Source organism: Helianthus annuus, chromosome 7, assembly GCF_002127325.2.
Source record: "Helianthus annuus cultivar XRQ/B chromosome 7, HanXRQr2.0-SUNRISE, whole genome shotgun sequence".
Taxonomy (NCBI): Eukaryota; Viridiplantae; Streptophyta; class Magnoliopsida; order Asterales; family Asteraceae; genus Helianthus; species Helianthus annuus.
Genome location: NC_035439.2, coordinates 147,333,361 through 147,357,064, shown reverse-complemented (window position 1 = coordinate 147,357,064; position 23,704 = coordinate 147,333,361). Strand labels below are relative to the sequence as shown.

The window sequence follows — 23,704 nt, the reverse complement described above, 5'->3', positions numbered from 1 at the left end:
ACCTTAGGGCTGTTTTTGATAATTACATACTTCTTTTAATATTTAAGAGATTATTAATGCAATTACTCAAGTTTTTTTTTATTTTGTTATTTAACAATTATTATTTAACAAAATACATTTTAAATAAACAAATAAATACGTATTTTCATTAACCGTTTGTTTTTATAAAAGTCGTTTTAAAAAGTAATTTGTTTTTTTTACATTTTTTTTAAACCATCTAACATTTTTAAAATTGTTCCTTTTTAAATCATTTGTTTTTTTTTAAATCGTTCTTTTTAAAGTCGTTTGTCTTTTAAAGTTTTTTAAACACTTCATTTTATACAGTTCTTTTTTAAAATCATTTCATTTTTAAACAACTTACTTTTTTAAGTCATTCATTTTTTAAATTTTACAAAACGACGTGTATAAAAAACAAAAGAAATGTAAGATTCGAAAAAAAAAAAACATTCTAATAAAAAGTTTGCAAAAGATCGTTCATTTTCAAACATTTTTAGAATAGTTTATTTATTTTTCAAATCTTCCATTTCTTTAAACCGTTTGTTTATTCAAAATTCATTATTTTTTTAATCTTTCGTTTATTAAATCGTGCGTTTTTTAGTACCTTACACTTGTTAACTTGTTTTTTGATAAACGTCCTTTTTTTGGTCTTCGTCTTTTAAACCACTTGTTCGTTTAAAATCAATCATTATTAAATTTCTTCGGTTTTTGAAATCGTTCATTTTCTGAAGTTCTTTTTTCCTAACGGTTATAAGTAAACTGAATACAAAGTCTAAAAAACAAACGATTTCAAACACAGTTCTAAAAGTAACGGTTTAAAAAGAAACGCTTTTAAAAATTAACGAGTTGCAAAACAAATTGTTTAAAAAAGTTAAAAAATGATTTTACTAAAAACAATATAAAATGAATCCTTTAAAAAAACTTTAAAAGACAAACAACTTTATAAAGCACGATTTTAATAAACAGGCAGTCTAAAAATTAATATTTTTAAAAACGATAGACGGTTTAAAAAAGGTTAAAAAAACAAATGATTTTAAAAACTACGTTTATAAAAAACAAACGCTTAATGAAAATACATATTTATCTGTATATATAAAACATATTTTGTTAAATAATAATCGTGAAAATAATGAAATAATAAAAAACATAAGTAATTGCATTAGTAATCTCCGAAAAATTAAATAAACTTTGTAATTATCAAAAACAGTCCATAAGGTACATATAATTGCCCAAATACCCTTACACTTAACTGTAAAAAAAGTAACAAAGCTTGCGTTAAGGAGCAAAACCATTATAAAATGTAACATTGGATTATAATATGTTAAAAGATTCCTTTTTAAACGTAAAGACTTGATCCGACTAAACACAAGGGCCAAAACAATAGTAATCTATCTCCTCTAATAAATAACTAACCCATGTGGACACTTGGCAAAATTCTAGACTAGCCACACCAACAAAATCCTATGTGTCACTCCTACACCTTTCTTTCACGTGAAGACAAATAAAGCCCGGGTCCTTGGTATCTGACCCGGATCCGCTCTCACCAACCCTATCTCCTTATTCTGCCCTTCATACCACCGTCTCTCTCTCTCTCTCTCTACCAACAATCGCTCTCACCAACCCTATCTCCTTCTCGCATATGTCATTCAGCGTTCTCTAACCCTAACCCTCACCATTGGCGGAAGATACCAACGATTTGATCCGTAATACAGTATTTTTTCATTGCCAATTTCTAGGTTTTCAATTTTTCCTATTTGTATGGTTGTGGTTAAAAGAAATTAGGGTTTTTCAACAACAATTTCTATTCACTTCATTACGTGTTTGTATGGCTGTTTGTTTGTTTGATTTTGATTTTTTTTTTTTGTTTTTCAGTTGCAACGAAGCCGAGATTCAGGCTGAGGGTGTTTTTAATCAAAGGATTCAGAATTTGGCTCTTAACCTCGACAAGGTATATAACTCGTGTTTTTAATCTTTTTAATTTTCTCTGTTTTGTAAACTTCGCTGATATGGAATTAACACAATACAGTGTAAGCATTCATAATTATGAAATTATGATCCTTGGCGGATCTTGAACTTAATTTTCGGTAAAATCAGGGGCGGACTCAATACATATTTTTCGGAAAATTTAGACTACTTAGCGAAAAAAACAAGGGGGTATGATTTGTAAACTGATAATAACATTCTTGATATTTGTAGTCATATTTAGTAAGTTGCTTTGATTTTTGAAGGTTTTGATGGTTTCAGAAGTGAATTCTACAAAATTAAACAAGACAATTATGACCCAGTTGGTCAAAGTTCATAGAAACATAGATTTAGGGATGAAGCTTCCTGTTTATGATGAAAGAAGAGCTCTTTACACAGCTGGAAGACTTCCCTTTATAGCAAAAGAATTCACTGTTACAATTGAAGATGATATAGAATGGATTGGCATCACAAAGTATGTGTTTATATCTATTGATAATTTCCTTTTTTTATATATTTTTGTCTAATGTGCAGAAGCCCATCCGTTTCTCCTTTTTAATTATTCTTATTTTTAAATTAAGAGTTTTTACTAGAAGCCCATCCGTTTCTCCTTTTGATAATTTCCATTTTTTATATTTTTTTGGAAGATGGACACCTAAGCGAAGTACGGTCCAGCATTCGGGCTCACGACCCATCTTCTTCCGATGACGTCCTAGGGGCTCTTCGAAAATCCTTAATATGGTAAACAATGTTGTTCCTCCCAAAACGGGTTAGTTCTACCATTCATCTTTCTTCTTATTGGTGCTATTAGTGTCTTAAGTCTTAATTGTTAGTGTTAATTATTTGTGTTTTAAGTCTTAATTAGTTCCTAAGTGCTACAATAGTTAGTGTTTTGCAAGTTGCAAAAGGTTAATTTGTTAATGGTAGGAGGGTATACTGAATTGTTGGTGTTAACTTGCTATATATATAAATTCTGCACGATATCCCACCGCGATAACCGATATCTCAAATATCGGTCCTTGACCGATATCCGATTTTTTACCGCATATTATTAAAAAATGGGCTCAGACAGAAATGGATCAAGTGAGTTGAAAGTTGTTCTATTCAAAGATTTAGATTATCATTGTAACAATATCGTCTTTGTCATAGTTATTAAAGGCGCGAAGCGCACTCTAGGCGCATAGGCTCCGATTAGGGCCTAGGAGATAGGCGCAAAAAAAGCGTGGGCCCGAGAAAAAAAAAGCGCAATTAAATAAAAAAATTAAGAAGTTTATTAAGGGAATAAAGTACTCAAAACCAAAACAATAATGTTCATACTAGCACTTAAAAAGTATAAGATAACAAAATACTTGGAAACCAAATCAGAAATAATAAGCTGATAGTGAATACGAACAAAACTAAATAAAAAAAAATACTGCAGAATATGTAGAATTAAATCAGAAACATACTAATTTGGATTTGAAAATTTCAAACTGAGATCTGGATCATTAGTGATATAACCGGATGGTTATCCCTATAAATACTGCAGAATATTAGGGATTTGTGAATTAAAAGAAACTTTTGATTCGTATTAGTTGTGCGCTATATTTACCTAGGAAGTAGGAGCGTAGTTAATTCGCATCGCTCTAAAAAATCGCCTAAGCGCCAAAAGCGTGCGCTTTTGATAACTATGGTCTTTGTAATCATATTTAACGCACTAGACATTCTATTCTAAAAATTATAAAATTAGACAGAAGAAGAGTTAGCGGGTCAATCCAAACCAACCCACCCAGCCCATTTCGACCGATAAGAAAAATGAGCCATAACAGAAACCTGTTTTGACCTATTACCTAACCCGCCCGTCTTGCCTGGCTATTGTAAAAAAAAAAACATATTTCTTCTCGAGAGTTGTGGAAATTCTTCTAACTGTAATATTTGTTTGCAGGTTATTGAAACTCAAGGTGACATGCCGGTTGTTGGAGCCATTACTTTGTATGTTTCTCTTCTCACATTTACTCTTCATTTTCATCCTGACCGGCTTGATTATGTGGATCAAGTGCTGCTGGTATGTTGTTTCACATCTGGATTATGATCTGTATTATTTTAAATTTTTTTTACTGTAAGGACATTTTAGTGATTTATAATTTTCTGACATACTTCGGGTTTGAATTGGTATTAATGAAAATTGATACATACTGGGGTGATTTTAGATTTATACAATGGTTGGCAATAATGAAAATAGTTGGATACTCTACATACATGATCCAATATAAATAGAGAACGTGTGTGTGTATATATATATTTGTGGATTTTCTTGTGACAGTCTGTTGCTTTGTATAGGGACCATGTCTCAAGATACTTTCTAACAAACCAAAGCTTGAAGATAGTAGAGCTACAAAACAAGTTGTTGCCCTTTTGAGTGCACCGCTGGAGAAATATAGTGATATCTTCACTTCTTTGACATTATCTAATTATTCTCGAGTCATGGATCACCTTGATAGCGGAACTAATAAAATCATGGCTATGGTTATTATCCAAAGTATAATGACAAACCAAGCTTGTGTATCATCTGTTGACAAGGTATTGAACGTTTTTTTATCGTCTTACTCATCATTTTGTTGAATCGGGTTGGTTGACTCACTTAACACTTTTCGTGTTCTCTTTTTTATATTTTATTATAAATAATTATTGGATTAATTATGATAAAAAAACCATTTTGTTTTAAAGTTTCAACCCATTTGACCCTCTCCCCTTTTAGGTATATATATTTATTTGACCCATTTGAACCATGGAGATAAAACAGTAAGTCGGGTAACAGGTAGGTTTGGGTCAAACGAGTGGCTGATGTGCAAACACTTTTTTTAGATTGTTTACAAATAATTAATGACTTAACTATGGTGACAAATGCAATATTATTGTATAATAATAATAATAATAATAGAGTCCTTAAATAAAAACGATATAGGAGATTGTATGCATCAAAATAGACTTCGGATGACTTTCAACCTGTTTGAACCATTTGACCATCTCTTATTAGCCAATGTTTTTTTATATTGAAGTCACCTATAACTTTTTGAGATCATCCACAAGGCTTAGGTAACGGGTAGGTTTGGGTCAAAACGGGTTGTTCTACCCACTAACGGTTTATTGTCACTTAAATTGTTTTAAATTAATAAATGCATTAATTTTAATCACAAAATCAATATTATTACAACACGACTCTACATTTTTGAATAAAACTATTTAGACTTTGAACAGCTTTCATCCTGTTCAACCAATTTTGTTTTTTCTTTTATAACGTACTTGGTGTATTTGTTTCAGGTTGACGCTCTTTTTGAATTAACTAAAGGGCTTATTAAGGATCTGGAGGGAGATTCAGACGATGAGGTGCATATGCAAGTTTCTTCTTTCAAATTGTAGCCTGCAAAATTACCAATAGCATAATGATTGCTTTATTTCTTTAACTTTCTGCATTCCTAATTCAATATTTTTGCAGTTTTTTACTACCTTTTCAGTGGCAACGAAGTCGAGATTCAGACTGAGGGTGTTTTTAATCAAAGGATCCAGAATTTGGCTCTTAACCTGGACAAGGTATATAACTCGTGTTTTTATCTTTTTTAATTTTTTCTCTGTTTTGTAAACTATACTTGTCGTTTTGTTTATAGGTGAGATATGTGATGACAAACGTGTTTGGAGATCCAAAACGCGCATTAGAGCAGCTTAGTCCGAAAAAAGTAGTTTCTCATACCTGGAAAGGTGAGGGATCGTTTGTCAAGGAACTTATTCAATGCATTGCACCTCATTTGGAAGATGGACACCTAACCGTAGTACGGTCTAGCATTCGGGCTCACGACCCATCTTCTTCTCATGACGTCCTAGGGGCTCTTCGAAAATCCTTAATATGGTAAACAATGTTGTTCCTCCCAAAACGGGTTGGGTTGACGGTTTCCCCATCAACATTTTTACCAAGTTATTTCTGTCTTACAAGTTGCGGGATGAGGTGCGGAACCTTCCTTGCTCACCAAAATGTCGACATGATGCTGCTGCAGACTTGATACTCATTTAAACTGTTTTGAATATAAAGTTATATGTGTTTTCTTTTTTTAGCGTTCAATCCGTGTGATACACGGGTAATAACCTAGTTTACTCATTAAAATATTTTATCCACTTTATTTAGCACTTGTGCCATGGAAAGAAGATAAGAACTTCTATTTTTGTGTAGTGGATGTTTTTTCTCAGCCCATGGAAAGAAGATAAGAACTTCTATTTTTGTGTAGTTGATGTTTTTCTTCAGAGAAAACTCTGTTCTTACTCGATCAATTATGAACATGCCCCTAACAATTTTTTTGAATGACAAATTTGGATCGGATCATTGGAGTATCATCGTGCCATCAGTAGAATCATCTGATCATATCCATCTCCACTAGACTATAATTTTTATACACCAATTCAAGAAGAAACCCTATAAATTTGGGAAAAACCCCTTTTGTGAGAATCAAACACAGGACCTAATGGTCCCAAAGCCTTATCCCACCTATAAGGGTGTACGGGGTGGAAGCGGCAAGGGGTGCGGCAAGCCCCTTTGCCGCTCGGCAAACACCGCCGCCAACAAAATATGACGCGCGGGTATGGATCAAAACGGGGAAAGGTTGCCGCTTGCCATTTTAGTCCCTGTAATTTGGATCTTTTGTCAGTTTAGTCCAAATGTTTCGTTCTTGTGGGCCCAAAAAGGTTTTACCGTTGCCATTTTAGTTCACTGAGTTTACTTCATCCATTTTTTCTGTTAACCAGAAGGCCAATTCGGTCACTTTATATGGCCGAATTGCCCTTCTATTTAACAGAATTACATATAAAATGACCGAATTGGTCTTCTCGTTAACAGAAAAAATGGATGAAATTAACCCAGTGGACTAAAATGACAAGCGTGAAACCTTTTTGGACCCATAGCCCACAGGTAAAAAATTAAACCTTTAAACTAAACTGGCAAAATAACCCAAACCACAAGAACTAAAATGACATTCAACTCTTTAGAATAAGGAAAATAACACATAAACAAATCAAAACTTTATTAATTATTTAAACTCAACAAAACTTTATTAATTATCAAACCCAACAAAATATACTTATCGTATTTATACATGTTTTATAGTCGTAATATTTAAACTGACCTGACTCGACTCAACACGATTGAGTTAGCAAACCTACTAGTTTTTAAAACAAAAAGGTTCATTACAAGAGTGGTACACTGGGGTCCACCTATCATCAACTAATGCTTCTTGGCAAAGTTGTTAACAAGTGCTAGAGCATTGCTAGTAACATGTGCAACACTAGCGATCTGAGCCCGAACCGAAGTTTTAATCCGACCCTCCATGGCCCGACCGCCGAACCCATCCGTACACGTGTTCTCATCAGTCAGTGCAGAGCTAACCCATGTCTGGACATTACTCATATGCCAAAGGAACTGCTGACCCTTGGCCCGTTCACAAGTCTTGAGCTCCTTGATGGATTTGCTTACCCGGTCCAAACTATCACTCACTACTTCCAAACAGTCTTTGATGGCGGACAGTTCACGTGGCTTCAACCCTTTGAACCTCTTCAGCTTGTTGAAGTAGTCTTGGGTGGACTGGGATTGTTTGAGGCTTACTGCCAACGCGGTGTGGGCTAATTGGGCCGGGCTGTTTTGGATCGTTTTAGCGAAAGGGGAAAGTGACTTTACGCATATGACGGGGTACCTAACGGTGGCACAAGACGACTTGATGAAGCTCGGTTTGGCGCCAGTGGCGATCGTTGTTCCGGCTAGGTAGACCACGGCTAGAAAAATAAGTGGTATGGCTATTTTAGATGCCATTTTTGGTGTAGTGAGTTGATAATGTAATGAGTGAATGAGGCTTTTGGGTGGGTATTTATAGAAGGTTGTTATGGACTTATGGGTCCACCCAACTTTGAAAAAACTGATTATTATTTTCTGGAAATGACATATAATTCATTTATAAATGAGTAAATTACGATTTTAGCCCCTATGGTTATATTGCTTTCACCATTTTAGCTCAAAAAGAATCTTTTAACATTTGAGTCCCAACGTCTTTTTTCTAACCCTTTTGGCCCCAACGTCTTTTTTTCTAACCCTTTTGGCCCCTAAAAGTAAATGGATGGGGTTAGTGTTAGGGCCAAAAGGGTTTAAAAAAAAGACGTTTGGGGCCCAGATGTTAAAAGATTTCTTTTTGGGCTAAAAGGGTAACAGTGATATAGCTACAGGGGCCAAAATCGTAATTTACTCTTCATAAATATTAATTATAGTTTTTAAATTTGTTTAACACATTTCTTAAATTTAAAATCATGGAAATTTTTGGTTTCCGGTTTTTTCCCAACATATATATTGACCAACATATTATAGTTTTTAAATTTGTTTAACACATTTTTAAAATTTAAAATCATGGAAATTTTTGGTTTCCGGTTTTTTCCCAATATATGTTGACCAACATATTATAGTTTTTAAATTTGTTTACCACATTTTTTAAATTTAAAATCATGGAAATTTTTTGTTTCCGGTTTTTTCCCAATATATATTGACCAAAATTGAAATATTACGGGTAAAGCAAGTTGAAATTGGTCGTATCCGACAATCTACTTTGTTTCACACGCAAAAGAAGAAAATTGTAACATAAAGTTATTAAATTATGACGTCTTTTTTATGGGTCCTGATATTTAATATTATGCATGTGATCTCAAGAAAAAGAATACAACATTAAATATACAGAATTTTGTTTTTCATTCTTGTAGTATTCAACATAGTGTATCAAAGTGTTTAAGTTCTATGTATAAAAATTTTGTTTTAATAAAACTATTAAATATCTTAAATTATATAGATTATTCAATATAGGTTTTAGTATTTCAGTTTAAGTAATCATTCTTACTATATTTTTTTTTTAAATGGAAATTACATCAAGATAGAAGATAAACGGACAACAAGCTGCGTCGCTACCTCTTAATTATTTTGTAAGTTTTTTAGGTTTACAATTCGTTATTTGTATTTGTAAGATCTTGTTTTATAAGCAAATATTTCTATGAAACGTTGTTATGTACTTATGTGTTTCGCTTGACATTTAATTTTTCGGAGCTGTGATACGTTGACTTTATTAAATAACTTGAAAGATTGAAGTCCAACAACATATCTTGTATGGTGATTTGATTGTCGATAGTACTATCGATGCCACTCTTCTACTTGATTCCGTTTTGGTGACCACGACATTCACCATAGACTTTCTATGTATAGGATTTTAAATTTTTTTGTTGTTTATAAATTACATTAAGCATCAAATATATAAAAATAGAGTATAGCCACATAGATTCGTAACTAACATTTTATCGTATGCTTATAGTTATGAATTTATTATCTATTTTCTACTAAGGTATGTGGTGGTTTTAGGTGGTCAAAGTTAGAACAACAAGATCAGATCAACATAAAAAAATAACCGCACAAATCTTTTATATTTGTATAATATAGACGATAAATAAAATAAGTCTTTAGAGTTGAAATGATTAAAGAAAAGATAAGCCACACATATTTATGATCAATGAAGATTAAAATAATTGTGTGAATATAAAATTCATTTTGTAGACCCTGGCGCTTGATATTTTAGGTTACAAGTGGAATTAGACCGATAAAATAATAAATAACAATATAAAACTACATTTATTTGATATATTAAATAGAAAAAAGAAAGAAATGGTGCCTCTTTGCCGACACCGAGGAGCAAGTTCGTTGTGAATCAACTCAAATTGGTCTCCTCAAAATAGCTTGACTTTTGTTAGTTAAAAAATCGCATGTAAAAGAATTATACAAGTCAAAAGAGCTTGACTTTTGTTAGTTAGAAAATCACATGTAAAAGAATTATACAAGTAATGGTAATCTGTGTGATTATTACCGAGTTAAAACTCGTTTGGCCTGTTTACTTGTATTTAAACACATCAAAGAAAATTGGTAGAGATTTCAAGTGTGATTGATTTTAGTGGTGGTTTTCTTTTCACTTTGCAGCACTTTCAAGAATTTTGGTAGCGGTTCACAAGACAATAGAGATTAGGAGGTATTAGGAGAGTGAGATTTCTAGAAGGAGTACTTTCATGTTTCGAACTATTTTAGTACGTTTTCGAGTTTAATTATTCTTTTTAATTTACCTTTTTAACTAGCTTAAAGTGACATACAACGTTTCTTAATGCAAACATCGTTAATATAACCAAAAACTAGCAAGAAGCTACACCACAAAAGATCCTAGATTGTAGGCGAACGAGCTTATGGGGAATTTACCAATTTATTTCTTCTTGTTTTTAAGGCCCCAATGCAAGTAATTGAGGATATGAAACGGATCATAAAATGTTTCTATGAGTTGGTTCGAATGATATATATAACTTATAAATCATACAATTAATAGTCATCTAAGTTATAGTTATAGACTATAATTGTCGGTGAAACATTACCTTTAAGATACTAATTTAAAAATTAAAGTATCACTCAAGTGTGCACTCATTATGAATGTGTAGCTTTAACATCGTACGTAGATTCCATGCTTGGCTTTCAAAAGGTAGTCAAACGAACTTTAACTCCATTAATATCTATCTTGAGGATAAAGATTCATCAATCTATGTTTCTCGTCATGTCGATCAACATCTTTTGAGGATAAGGATGCCTTGATCCATGTTTTATATTCTAACCATTTTATAGTCTCTTTTGGTGATAACTAGCAATAAGACCCGCGCGTATTGCGGCGCAAGTACATCGCAAATATTGAATGAATTAGTCCAAATGTTATGTGATGCGTTAACCATATGAAAACCTACGTTTCGAAGTATTCCATCTGACTGAACTCAATGTGACATATATAAGCATTGCGATTGGATTAAGACATAACATAAATCGAGTTTATATCGTATAATCATAATGTATTATATGTGATCCAACTCATACATAGAAAACATCAACGGGTATAAATGAAAAACCGACACGTGTAATTAAAAACGATTAATTGCAGCTTTTGAAAAAAGGGGGAAAAGCACAATTTGACTTCACCCAGTTTCAAACAAAATTTACGAAACATACGTAAAAAGACAAAAATATATGATTTTTGACCTGACTCGTTTTCAAAAAAAGTTTATGTTGAAACGTAGACCAACTCGAATTTATACCAAAACGTACATAAAACATGCACTTAAAAATGGGTTTTTAAATGAAAACATATTATATCTGACCTGACTCATTTCCAGATAAGTTTTCGTCAAAACGTAGAGCAAATCAAATTTATACCAACACGTACATAAAAGCATGCACGTAAAATTTAGTTTTTCAAATAAAGGATATATAGAGGTAAACTCGAAAATATTATTACGTTTGTAAAAACGTGTCAAGTAGCACCAGTATCACATCACTACCAGCGACCACCAACATCGGAAAAACTCGTAAAACTATAATAAACAAAAAGGACAAAATAACACCGGACGAAAAGCAGACGTAAGATCGTTGAACCACGCACGCCCATTGCGGCGTGTTAGTGCGATCAAATTAGAGCGAAAGGTTAGACAATGTCTAAACGCAAGGTTATAGGAGTGGCAGGAAACCTTAGATGACAAGGGCTTAAGGATCAGTCGTTCTTAGGTTGGGTATCTTTACTATGATTTAAGCGGTGCAGCCAATGATGATGATACCAAGATCACCATTGACGGTCAAGTGGTTCCACAAACAAATAAGTTCAAGTATTTGAGATCGTTTGTACACAATAATGGATAATAGATAGCGACATAGCCCACCGCATCCAGGTGGGCTGGTGTAGATGGAGATCTGCCATTGGTGTATTGTGCAACAAGAGGTTCCCAACTAAATTAAAGGAGAAGTTTTACAGGGTTGTTGTTAAACCTGATATGCTTTATAGGACAGAGTGTTGGCCATCAAGAAGATACAAACGCACAAAATGGAGCTAGCAGAAATGAGGATGCTCTGGTGGATGTGTGGCCACACCGGGTTAGAGCGGATATGAAATGAGATTTTTAGGGAAATGTTAAGAGTGGCTAGTATAGCTGATAAGATGAAGGAAGAGAGATTGAGATGGTTTGGGCATGTGAAGAGGAGACACATGACAACGCCAGTTAGGGGAGTGGAAACACTCACTGCTGGGGGAAGAGATGTACGGGCAGACCCAAATTGACTTGGGACCAGCGGATTAGACATGATTTACTAAAGTTATACATTTCTGAAGACATAACCAAATATAGGAGTTTGCGGATGCGTAGGATTAATGTTAGAGATTTCTATGGGTTGGTACTATAGTACCTTAGTTGTGTCATAGGAGCTCAAATTTTTCTTACACTTTAGTGGGATTTGCAAGTGATTTCGTTTGTGTATTTATGTCTATATGCTCTTGTATGATGTTATATATGTTTCTTGTTTACCATGCTACTCTCTCACCACTACTATTGTGCTGATAGCTCTTTGTTTCTAAAATTTTCATTTTGTGTGTCGCATGTTGGTTTTTGAGTCGGGGGTCTCTTCTGAAGCAGTCTCTCTCTATTCTTATGAATAGAGGTAAGGTTTGTCTGCATATCACCATCCCTAGATCCTACCAATAGCTATGCTATTTGTGGAATTTACTAAGTATGGTTGTTGTTATTTTAACTTTTTGTTAAACAACATGATAGTTGAATGGTTATTTAGTTAAAGCCTATTGTCTATGTGATAATGAGGTGATAAAATGTGATGTTAAATCACTAACGCATAGTGTAAGTTTGTTAAATGATTTAGTTATATAGATTTTGTATTTTCCATCTCACACGGAATCGTAAACTTTACGGCTTTACCCAATGTTCCAAAGTCTAGGTGGTGCTCATCTTGGCCTAAGACTTTCACAATATTCAAGGACGACCACTCTCAGGGGCGGACCTAATGTAGGTTGGGGCGTAGCACGGGCTACGGCTCAACTTTTTTCCGGTAGTGTAAAATTTTTTTTTTTTTCGATTTTTATACTAAGGACACCCCTCAACAAGTACTAGGACACCCCTGAAAAAACAATTTACAAACTGAAATCAAGCCCATATAATACTGATTATATTAGCCAAAAAAACAAATGATAGCCCAATAGTAATTAGCCCAAATAACCAAATAATAACCCAATAGTGTATTAGATTGCTGTGCTAATTGTGATTGTGAGTTGTGAGTATTCTTTATTTCTTTTCTTCTTGAGTTCTTGAATTGTTTAATTTCGATCTAAAAATTAAAAATAAACCTAGCCCAATCTAATATCTAAAACTTATTACCAATATTAATTCATAAAGCCTAGCCAAAATGTGATATGCTCAATATTGATTCGTTAACCTAAATACTAATAACTTAAAAAAAAACTAGTTTATAAAATTTAATTCGGTAAGGCCTAAGGGCCTTTTTTTGGCTCACCAAGGGCACTTGAATTTTCAGGATCGGCCCCGCCCCGTAATGCAGGTAAAAAAATTTTGTTCTATAAATGTATCGTAAAAAAATTTGGGATACCACTGAATATTTCTTCTAGTTCCGCCACTGACCACTCTTGTCCTTACTTTCATGTGATGTGAAGCCTTTTACACGTAAAAATAAAGTAGTTAAATAAGTACTTATAATTTAACACAACAAGAATGAACAAACATACGTATTATTTGTAATTAAATTTATTTTAAAGTTATTACAATATTAGTTTTTACAGCCTGCCAACCCTATAAGTAGCTCTGCTATTTGTGAGATTTACTGGGTATGGTTGTTGTTCTTGTAGTTTTTACATTTTGCCACCTAAATTTGTACTTTGCACAAAAGAGACACAAAAGAGAATGTCGTGATCAACTTAATATTTTCGAGTTAGGTTTTTACTTGTGAGAGCATCTCGCTGATGTGAAGGAAAGATGGAGAAGTGTCTGTGAGAAGATCGCTCTTGTGAGGGGGAAGGGCGTCCGGTTTTAAACACAATCTAAATGAATGTGACGTGAAAGCGTTTTTAAAGATTGCCATATGCGATGCCATAAGAATATATAGCTTTCAAAATCTTTATGTGGAACCCATTTTAATATTTGATGTCTACCCGGATCTCCCAATACATGTATTACTGTTATTATTTTATATTGTTGATTTTAATATTAAATAGAAGTGTTAAATGGTTAAAAAAGACAGGAATAGATATATAAATATTTGAAAATATCGTGCCACCTAAACTGTATTTAATTTCGAATAATTTCATGAACCATTGTTACCGATTAAAATTTAAAACAACTATTAAAAGTCCTAATGTTCACTATCACATCCTCATAAATCATAATCTTAGGTCCTGTTTGTTTGCATCTGAATGACATCTGAATGGAGTCAATCAGAGCCAACCTCTGATTCGGTCAAACGTTTTGGTGTTTTGTTCGACATCTAAATGGGGATTTCAAGCTCTTAACCATTCAGATTTGTAGAGTTGCTGAACCATTCAGAGGATTTCAAGCTCTTACTCGATCATAGGCTCTGATTCACCATACAGGGCCTTAGTCTTTTAAGCTTTTCTTTTTATAGTGTATTTCATAATTCATTGTATATAATATAATGTTTTATATGAATTTGAATAGATGTTTATCTGTGTTTTGAAATATCATAGCTTTTCTTAAATATATTTTAGAATAAAAGGTCCTTAATGACTCATCATTTACTTTTAAGTAATGTTAGACAGTAGTAATATATAGTGAACTAGTTAATATAAAAATATAGGTACGAGAGCAATTTTTGTACGTTTTGAATAAATTTATTAATTTTCTTTTCATTTTATAATGTTGGTAGAACAAATATTTTGACAACAAGCACAAAATCAATATTACTCAGAGAATCACGTGAATCGTATACCATATTGGTATGTGATGTTTAACAATTATAATGAGGATATGTGTCACATTCACATCTAAAGCTACTCATGTAGTGAGTATAAATTTTCCCATCATATTTTTAACATTTGTGGTTCGATGAAGAACATAATACCTAAAACCGGTTAGTGTAACGGCTATTCCTAATCATAAATGGCTTGTTCTTATAGAAAAAATAGGTCAAGATATTTACATGACTATTGGATGGAATCGTATCAAATAAGATATGTCATTTGAAGATACAAACTTTATTGTATTTGACATGATTTATGAGTCAAAGTGCGATGCAAAAATTTTTTACTTCAGAAGAAGCTTTGGTTCGTCCTCCAGAACAACGTCTTGCATATGTTAAACAAGAAGTTTGACCTATAGTTATCTAATATTGTTTTAATAATCATGTAAACGAATATGATCAAGTTTTATTTTGTTTTTCTTATATTTGATAAGTATTTTTAATTTTGAAAACGTTGACGTCTAATTATTATTCCTTATTCGTTACGCATTATGCCTATGTTAATATATATGTGCAGCTGAATTTTAAAAAAAATAAATTTTCCGAACATGTGATAACCTAGTTACAATATATAGAGAATATTAGAAACTCTAGGAACCTAAGTTAGACCCGTAGACTCACACTAATAAACTCTAATAATAATATAGTGCGATAGATTCGGATGTCAGTTTGCATGGCTAAGGGGCATCATCATGTCACGTGTGTCCTTGAGGGTACAACTTGACAACCGCTATGCCACCACAAGAGCTAAACACTCTCTGGCGTAACACACAATGATACGAAAACCTGAATAGGCTCATGATAGAATCTGATACCTCTAGTTGATTCAAGTTATCTGACATCACTTATTATAGTTTTTAGTTAGCCCACGTTTTTTTTTCAACTGAGCCCAAGTACATTTAACTTGAAGCCCACCTCGTTTCCACCCAAAACCAATGAATTGGTCCATCTATTTTTACGAGTTATACACAGAAAAATAATGCATTGGGTTAGAGGTGCACAAACTGGGTATTTTTAACAACCGGTTCCGGTTATGGAACTGGTTTCGGTTTCTCGTTTTAAGGGTTGGAACCAGTTACTACTATAACCGGTTCGTCGATTTAACTAATAGAAAACGAGTAAACATTTTTAAGATGAGTAACAAATTTGTTAGAGAAAAATGCTCGGATAGTCCCTGTGGTTTCGCCTTTTTTCATCTATAGTCCCCAACTTTCTAAAATTACCTGAATAGTCCCCAAGTTTTCAATTTTTGTTCCTGGATAGTCCCTAACGCGGATGGAGGTTAGTTTTTACAGTTAAGTGGGTGTGAAATAACTATAATGCCCTTAAGTAAAACAAAATAAATTAATTAAGTATTTTTCTTAAAAGATAAAAACCAAACTCATCCACCCACCCCTATCCCTACCTAACTCTGTCTTCATCTTCATCAAACCTTCAGGCCCTCTCTCTCTCTCTCTAAACCACCACCATCTTCATCTCCACCACCATCGTAAAACCCCACCGCCTATCAACACCTCTATCACCAACCCATTGCCCTCGTCGCCTTTCACCGCCATACCACTCACTGCCACAACCACCCCCGCCACAACCACCACCGCGGCCGCCATCATCACCACTGTTTTTAGAGAAGAAAAGATCGAACAGAGTGGGAGTAGATTGATAAGAAAGAGAAAGAAACTAAGTGGCGGCTGAAAAGTTGTTAGAAATTCATTAGGGTTTGTTTATTAATTTATGTTGTGGACTCATGAGATAGAAAGATGAATTTAAATTTATTATTGCTTTGGGTGTTTGTTAAATCTAGTTCAAAATAGTTGGAATACCCCCACATGGCAAGACATAAATTTCTCCTTTTCATCCCACATTCCACTTCTTCACTCAACAAATTATCTCAATCGAAATTGCAAATCTTTATTTAAATCAAAATTCAATTTTTTATGCAAATCATCTTCAACGATTCAAGGTTTGTCTTCCTGTTCCTGCTATTTTAATCATTAATATTTTGATTTTTTGTTGTATATTCATCTATATAAAGATGATGGGTTACAGTGAAGGTCGGGTTAAGGTGGTGGTTATGGTCGCATGGTGTGGTGGTGGTGATGATTGGGAGTGGAGGTGGTTTCTGATGGTAGGTTTAGAGAGAGAAAAGGATGAGAGAGAGGGTGATGGTAACCGGTGGGGTTTGGTGGTGGTGGAGATGAGTTGCAGAGGTGAGGGTGGGGAAGAGCCCACAAGGCTTTATTTTAATTAAATTGTTGTAGTTAATGGTGGGGCCTATTAAATTTTAAATGTTAGTGTTTAATTTTATTTTTTAAGTAAGGGTATTTTTGTAATTTCACACCAACTTAACTGTAAAAACTAACCTCCATCTGTGTTAGGGACTATTCGGGAATAAAAATTGAAAACTTGGGGACTATTCAGGTAATTTTAGAAAGTTGGGGACTATAGGTGAAAAAAGACGAAACCACAGGGACTATCCGAGCATTTTTCTCAATTTGTTATCATCATCTTGAATTTGTCACACTCATACGTTTCATACGATAAGATGAGTAATTAAGCTTATTAATTCTTTACAAGTCGAACCCTCGGCTCACCATCATTGTTCTAACTCTTTCCACATCTTCCACACGACTCGCTTCACCATAAATCTGCATCAAAAGCTTGAAATTATGGCTGTTATCAGGCTCCAACTCGAACAGATTCTCCGCAGCAATTTCCCCGATTTCTACATTCCCATGCACATAACAAGCATGTAATAACGCTCCCCAAACCGTCGGACCAGCTTTGAGTTTCATTTTATCCGTGATCACTTTGTAAGCTTCGACTATCAATCCGGCTCGACCATAAAGATTCACCAGACATGCATAGTGTTCCATACTTGGATTTATTCCATATTTATCCGTCATCGTAGAAAACAATCTTTCACCCTCTTTTACCAATCTCAAATGAGCACACACCGTTAATACGGACACGAATGTAATCGCGTCGGGGGAAGTATTCGCACTTAACATAAGCTGGAAGTACATAAGGGCATTCGGGTGTTTGTTGTGCACTGATATAATGCTGTTCCAAGAAACCAAATCTCTCTCAGGCATTTGGTCGAACACCTGTCTTGCTCTGTCCAACCTGCCATTATTCGAGTAAACATAAATAAGCGAATTCGCAATCGGTAAATTCCATTCGGTTCCTTTACGAATAACCCACGCGTGAATCTCCGCCACAAGTTTTTCTGGCAGCCCGGGTGTAAGAATTGTGGAAATAGAAACCGCGTCCGGCTCAAAACCGTCTAGCATCATTTGTCGAAAAGTCACCAACGCGTCGAACAACATATCGTGTTTAACAAAACCAGCAAGCATTGAGTTCCATGAAACTATATCTTTTACCTCAATTTTATCAAACATTTTACGTGCCATCATAATGTCACCACACTTCGCGTACATACCAACCAACCCATTAAGCACAAACCGATCATTCGCATACCCTCGTCGAATTATCTCACGATGAACTTCCTGACCGACACGAATCAAACCCATGCCACCACACGCTTTAAGCACACGCGGAAACGTGAACCCGTCGGGCTCTACACCCTCTTCAATCATTTGGAAATACAATGCCAATGCATCATCATACAAACCCATTTCGGAATAACCGGATATAAGCGAATTCCAAACAAAAGCAGACGAGTTTCTCTCAGACATTACATCGAACACCTGGTGTGCATCCTCCATATACCCGTTTGATGCATATAATCTAAGCAGTTTTGAAGAAACACCCGCGTTTCTACGTAAAAGTTTGGTGGGTATTACTCTATGGATCCGGATACCGAGTTCGATTGCTTGTAACCGATAACAGGTTTCGAGAAGTGAAGAGAATATACGGGGATCGTCGATGTTTATGCCGTTTTTTACAGAGGTTTCGAGGTCTTGTACAACGTTGTAAAGTGCTTCAAGTTTGGTCTGTGCTGAATGGTTTTGGTGTGTAAGAAGTTGGGTTGGAGATGATTTGGGGAAGGAGAGTTGTGTGAATTGAGTTTGTTGATTTCGATTTGGTTTCTTGTTTGTGTCTTTATTCAAACAGAAAGTGTTGATGAGTTGATAGTGCATGCTCAAAGCCATGAAAGATCTGTTGTTGCAATTGATACAATACTTTCTTTTGGTTATTCTTTGTACTAATAAAACCTCCGGGCCGGTTTTTGAACCAAAATACGTACTTAATAAGATAAAAAAAAATTAAGAAATAAAAATAAATAATAAATTCCCTCATATACTTCGCACGTTAAAAATATTTTGTATCTTAAGATTTATTTGTACAATAACTCAACTCTAATTTTGTATTGATATTTTGATTGTTAGTTAAGGTAACAAAAACAATGTGAAATTTTCAATAAAACGATTTCAAATGTTTTGCATTTATAAATGAACTATGTTATCATCCGAGACTGCTTCTCAAGCTCGAGAAATCTTTTTGTATTCTAATTGAGCTAATTGCCATTTTCGTCCCTGTGGTTTGGTCACTTTGGCCATTTCAGTCCATTTTTCAAAAATGCGTCATTTTTCAAAAAGTTAGTAGGTTTTTAAACCTAGATGACCTCCTGAGTTGATTATTGGGTTTGTTAGAAGTTTCAGTCTTATGGATTAGCTCTTGGTTAGGTTGCTATCATTTTCAGGATTCTAAGTTTGTAAGAGTTGGTGCAGTATGGTGTACAAGAGGTGTAATCGGAGTTAAATTCAGAGTAAAATTTAAAGACACTCTTCCCCCCGCCTCTTGTATTCCTTGCAAAACTTTGACTACTCCCACTTACCTTAGAAATCTTTAGGAACTCAACATGCTTAGGGTCAATATTTAATGACCAGCAAATTCTAATAGAGAAAACATATTAATGACGTCAGTCGTTGTAGTTTCTCTTGTTGAGGATTATGTTAGTTTAGATAGGAAATCTAAGTGTGCCCACAATTAAGCAACAATGAAACTTTTGTACTTCAGATTTAAGGAGACAAGTTTTGATAGAACAGTGTCATAATGGAGCAGTGTCTTGTACAAGAGGTGTAAATTGAAGTAATATAAAGTTTTCACTCCCCCACCTGTTGCAACTATTGCAAGTTATTATTAAGACACTTAATGCTCACACTGATCTTTAATATCTCTAGAATGCTACAAGAGAAGTTTCAATGAGCTACGTGATGTGGGAACCTATCACATATACGTTAGACTTTATTTGATTTCTTTAGTGTCCAGATGTCATAAGAAAACTCATGGACATATTTAATAGAAATCTTATTATGTACATATATGAATAGATCTCTTCTAAGACCATGGGCCATATGCGACAAAATTTAGATACAAATTGATAGTCTTTTAAATGATAAATGAATTATGTCTGAATATTCCATTTGGAATAAGTTCCACGAATGTAAATGAATGACTTATGATGGACCCATACTTATTCCTTAAGTCAAGTCATATTTTAGGGCTTTAACGTCATGATTTAAAGTCACTTAGAATGAGATTAGATGAAAATCATCCTCATTACCATGTCATGATTTCGCATGAATTTTGGTTATAATGGATGAAATTTATAAGTCTCATTTTCCTTTTGTCAAATTATTATTTGCATGATGACAAAAGTTGTGAAAGTATAAGGTATCATCTAGTTTCATCTTAGTAATGTTTCTATCCAGATATTGAGAACAATTAAGATGAGAGTTTAAGGTTAGTGTGACTTTATGTTGACTATTCAAACCTCACAATCTTCATAACATTGCTTAATTATGATACTATATTCTGACTAATACTCAGAATATATGTACGGTATCGAAAAACGTTGTTAGAAGACTGCTTATTATTGTTCTTATAGCCTTAACATTTAATTTTGTCACGGACTCTCATTTTAGTTATTTGCTGACTTATGGTAAGGAAAACGTTTAGAACTAGAATCAACTTATCACGTGTTAATAGGAATATTAAAATTACCAGACTTAAATATCATTAGTAAGTGACTATCTAATTAATTTATCCAACTGTTCTTTAGAGTAATGGATAGTCTCTTTGCTTATGCCTAGTCTAATGGCATAATTATGCAGTGAGATTCTCTTTTGAAGAACCTTAAAGTTGGAATCTTGTACTTGTATTTTGACTATGGACTTAGAACAATCCTCTTTTAATGTTTCAGTGGTTGTAAGGTGAACACATCTTATTTTCCAGTTTCAAACATTTATTTCTATGTACATATGTTGCTTATCAACACACTCATTTTCTTTTGGTACTTTTGAGTGTTATAGTTGATTTATAATGCATCAAATTGTATAAGTGAAAATCTTAGTATGTAATGTACTGAAAAATTGTACTTATTTCCATGCGTAAGCCCTTAACTTTATGGGTCATGGTATTGTACATTATAATGTATTCACATAAACCACTTAACTTTATAGTTAGAATTTTAAATGAAGGTATGCATCTTAGTAGTTCTTGTGATGATTCCACAATAATAGATTAGTCTTAGGAAAGACTTAATCTGGAATAACTTTAGTGATAGCAAATTTGTTAGAGAGGTCGTGATTATCATAAGAGACATCATGTTCGATTTATCATGCTCTAATTTTCTTCTGTAGTACCTTTATCAGAAGAGAGCAGTAGGATTATCATATCTTAAGAGATAATCAAAGATTTAATTTAAGAGCTGATTCTTATAGAAACTTTAAATAACGTAAAACATTTTAGGTTTAAGAATTAGAGTGAATGAGGTATTGATTTATAGAAAAAAATTACAGTGAGTAAAATTATGGGTACCAAAAAAAATAAGGCAGACGAAATGATCATAAGATTAATGAAGGATCATTAATGTGAGGATCATTATGTGAAGAGATTGTGATATGTCTATTACTAACATCGAAATGATAGACTTATTCAAAATTCTACTTAAACGAAGACAAATCAGCTTTGGCCAGAAGTGTAATCATTTAAGCATGTGTGCAGAGTAATCGTGACAAATCAGCTTTGACCAGAAATGAGACAATCACTTTAATTATGCACTTGTCAAGTATGCTAAACATAAATGAATTAAATCAGCTTTGGCCGGAATTAAGACATTTCACGTTTGTAATGCATACTCAACATAGCTTTTATAATACTTGAACAATAAATAGATGTATTAAATCAGCTTTGGCCAGAAATAATACATTAGAAGCTCATTCAAGTTAAGCTATTTTTGGTTTTGTAAAAGGTTATTTGATCCTTATTAATTAACTAAGTATTTACAAAACCAATTATTTAATAGCTAAGTCTTAGTTCACATTAAACAGCCTAAAATAATAAGGTTTCGAGTGAGATCTCGACTCAGCTATGAGGTCTCAAGTGAGATCTCGAGTCAAGTCTCGACTCATCTGTAACATTATGAGGTCTCGACTCATTAAGGTCTCGAGTCGCAACCTCGTTGTTCCGAGTCGGAACCATGGTCTCGACTACTGTATTTTATGAGATCTCGACTCATAATGAGGTCTCGAGTCGCAACCATGGTCTCGAGTTGTGAAGATTGAAGCCTTTAATCGAAACCTCAGTGGTCTCGAGCTGAAACTTTATGGTCTCAAGTTGTAAAGATTTGAGGACCTTATGATTTCGAGTCGAGACCTTATAGTCTCGAGTCGAGATCTGACAGTCTCGAGTCGTAATCTGATGGTCTCGAGTCCACTGTTAACAGCTGTTATTGTGATAAGTTGGAAATTCGAATTTTAAGGGATTATGAGATTTAGTTTCCTATTTTAATGTTGATCTAAATTTATCTAAATATTTCAAAATAATATCCATTTAATATTATAACAGATTTCGAAAATTCTAAGAGATAAATTTTAGATCAAAACTAGGAAAAACACCCAATAATCTAAATTTAATTCCAAAACTTAGGGGATTTTTGAATTTCTCATAAGAACATAAGATGAACCCTAAAATTAAAACATAATTCTGGAACCCGAAACCTGAAAATTAAGGCTTCTATAACAGATTTCGGACATGTTGATTTTAACCATTATGATTTCTAGTCACTGATTTAACATTCTTTTTCCGAAAACAATGATTTCGGGTCATGACTCGAAATCGGCTGATTGTGATTATGAAGTTCGAAATTTCTGTTATCATGATTTCCGAAACACTGACTCGAAACAGTAACTCGAGAACAGAGTTTCGACTTTTGTTAAACTTTGAAAATTTATGTTTTCCAGATTTCAATCCCAGAATAATGGATAGGAAAACAGAACTAATTAATCAACATATGCTCTGATACCACATGTTGATCAGTTCTGTTTAAACATAAGGGAAACATGTAAATAATACCTGATACAGCAAACAGGCCAACAAAGAATCCAGTCAGGGACGCAGCCACGGAGTTCGACATAGTTGTCAGCTTGATCCGGTTTCCCTTTAGGATGTATCTTCTTGATGGTAGTACCGAGTTCTTTAGGGTTGAAGAACTCGTAGTAATGGAGAGAGAGGAGGGGCGATTTTGAGTGTGATGTTATGAACGTCTAACCCTAATCCCTCTCTAGTAATCTCCTTATATACACCCAAGGGGAAACCCAATTAGTTAATTAGGGTAAATCGGCCCATCATCAATTACCAACTAATTATATTATAGGTTTAATATATTTTGATCCAAATAATATAAATGATTATAATGGCTACACAATTAAATATAACATAATAATTATATTTAATCTTACACAAAATACCTAAAAACCGGTTAGTGTAACGGCTAATTCCTAACCATAAATGGTTTGTTCTTATAAAAAAAAAACAGTAGTCAAGATATTTACAAGACTACTGGATGGAATAGTATCAAATAAGACATGTCTTTGAAGATAAAAACTTCAT

At 33.7% G+C, this 23,704-nt stretch overlaps 3 protein-coding genes across 6 annotated transcripts; 1 reads left to right on the top strand and 2 right to left on the bottom strand.

The window, feature by feature from the left end:
• The first annotated feature begins 1,572 nt into the window (after nt 1–1,572).
• On the top strand, nt 1,573–6,210 carry LOC110869186 (vacuolar protein sorting-associated protein 35B). 4 transcript variants are annotated; one of them, XM_022118476.2, is made up of 9 exons: nt 1,573–1,708; nt 1,870–1,945; nt 2,226–2,434; nt 2,607–2,728; nt 3,884–4,003; nt 4,279–4,518; nt 5,260–5,325; nt 5,435–5,529; nt 5,604–6,210. In XM_022118476.2, the coding sequence occupies exons 4-9, from the start codon at nt 2,708–2,710 to the stop codon at nt 5,605–5,607; spliced, it is 546 nt and encodes a 181-aa protein (XP_021974168.1). In that variant the 5' UTR covers nt 1,573–1,708; nt 1,870–1,945; nt 2,226–2,434; nt 2,607–2,707; the 3' UTR covers nt 5,608–6,210. The 4 variants fall into 4 exon arrangements, 3 of the variants coding, with proteins under 3 accessions (XP_021974168.1, XP_021974169.1, XP_021974167.1); XM_022118477.2 differs by having other exon boundaries at nt 1,577–1,700; XM_022118475.2 differs by having other exon boundaries at nt 1,577–1,733.
• Nucleotides 6,211–6,987: 777 nt separating this feature from the next.
• On the bottom strand, nt 6,988–7,823 carry LOC110869185 (21 kDa protein). Its single transcript, XM_022118474.2, has one exon. It carries the CDS (start codon nt 7,784–7,786, stop codon nt 7,205–7,207), a length of 582 nt encoding a protein of 193 aa, XP_021974166.1. The 5' UTR covers nt 7,787–7,823; the 3' UTR covers nt 6,988–7,204.
• A 9,553-nt stretch (nt 7,824–17,376) lies between these two features.
• On the bottom strand, nt 17,377–18,999 carry LOC110869184 (pentatricopeptide repeat-containing protein At4g25270, chloroplastic). Its single transcript, XM_022118473.2, has one exon. The coding sequence runs from the start codon at nt 18,958–18,960 to the stop codon at nt 17,416–17,418; it is 1,545 nt and encodes a 514-aa protein (XP_021974165.1). The 5' UTR covers nt 18,961–18,999; the 3' UTR covers nt 17,377–17,415.
• Nucleotides 19,000–23,704: the final 4,705 nt, after the last annotated feature.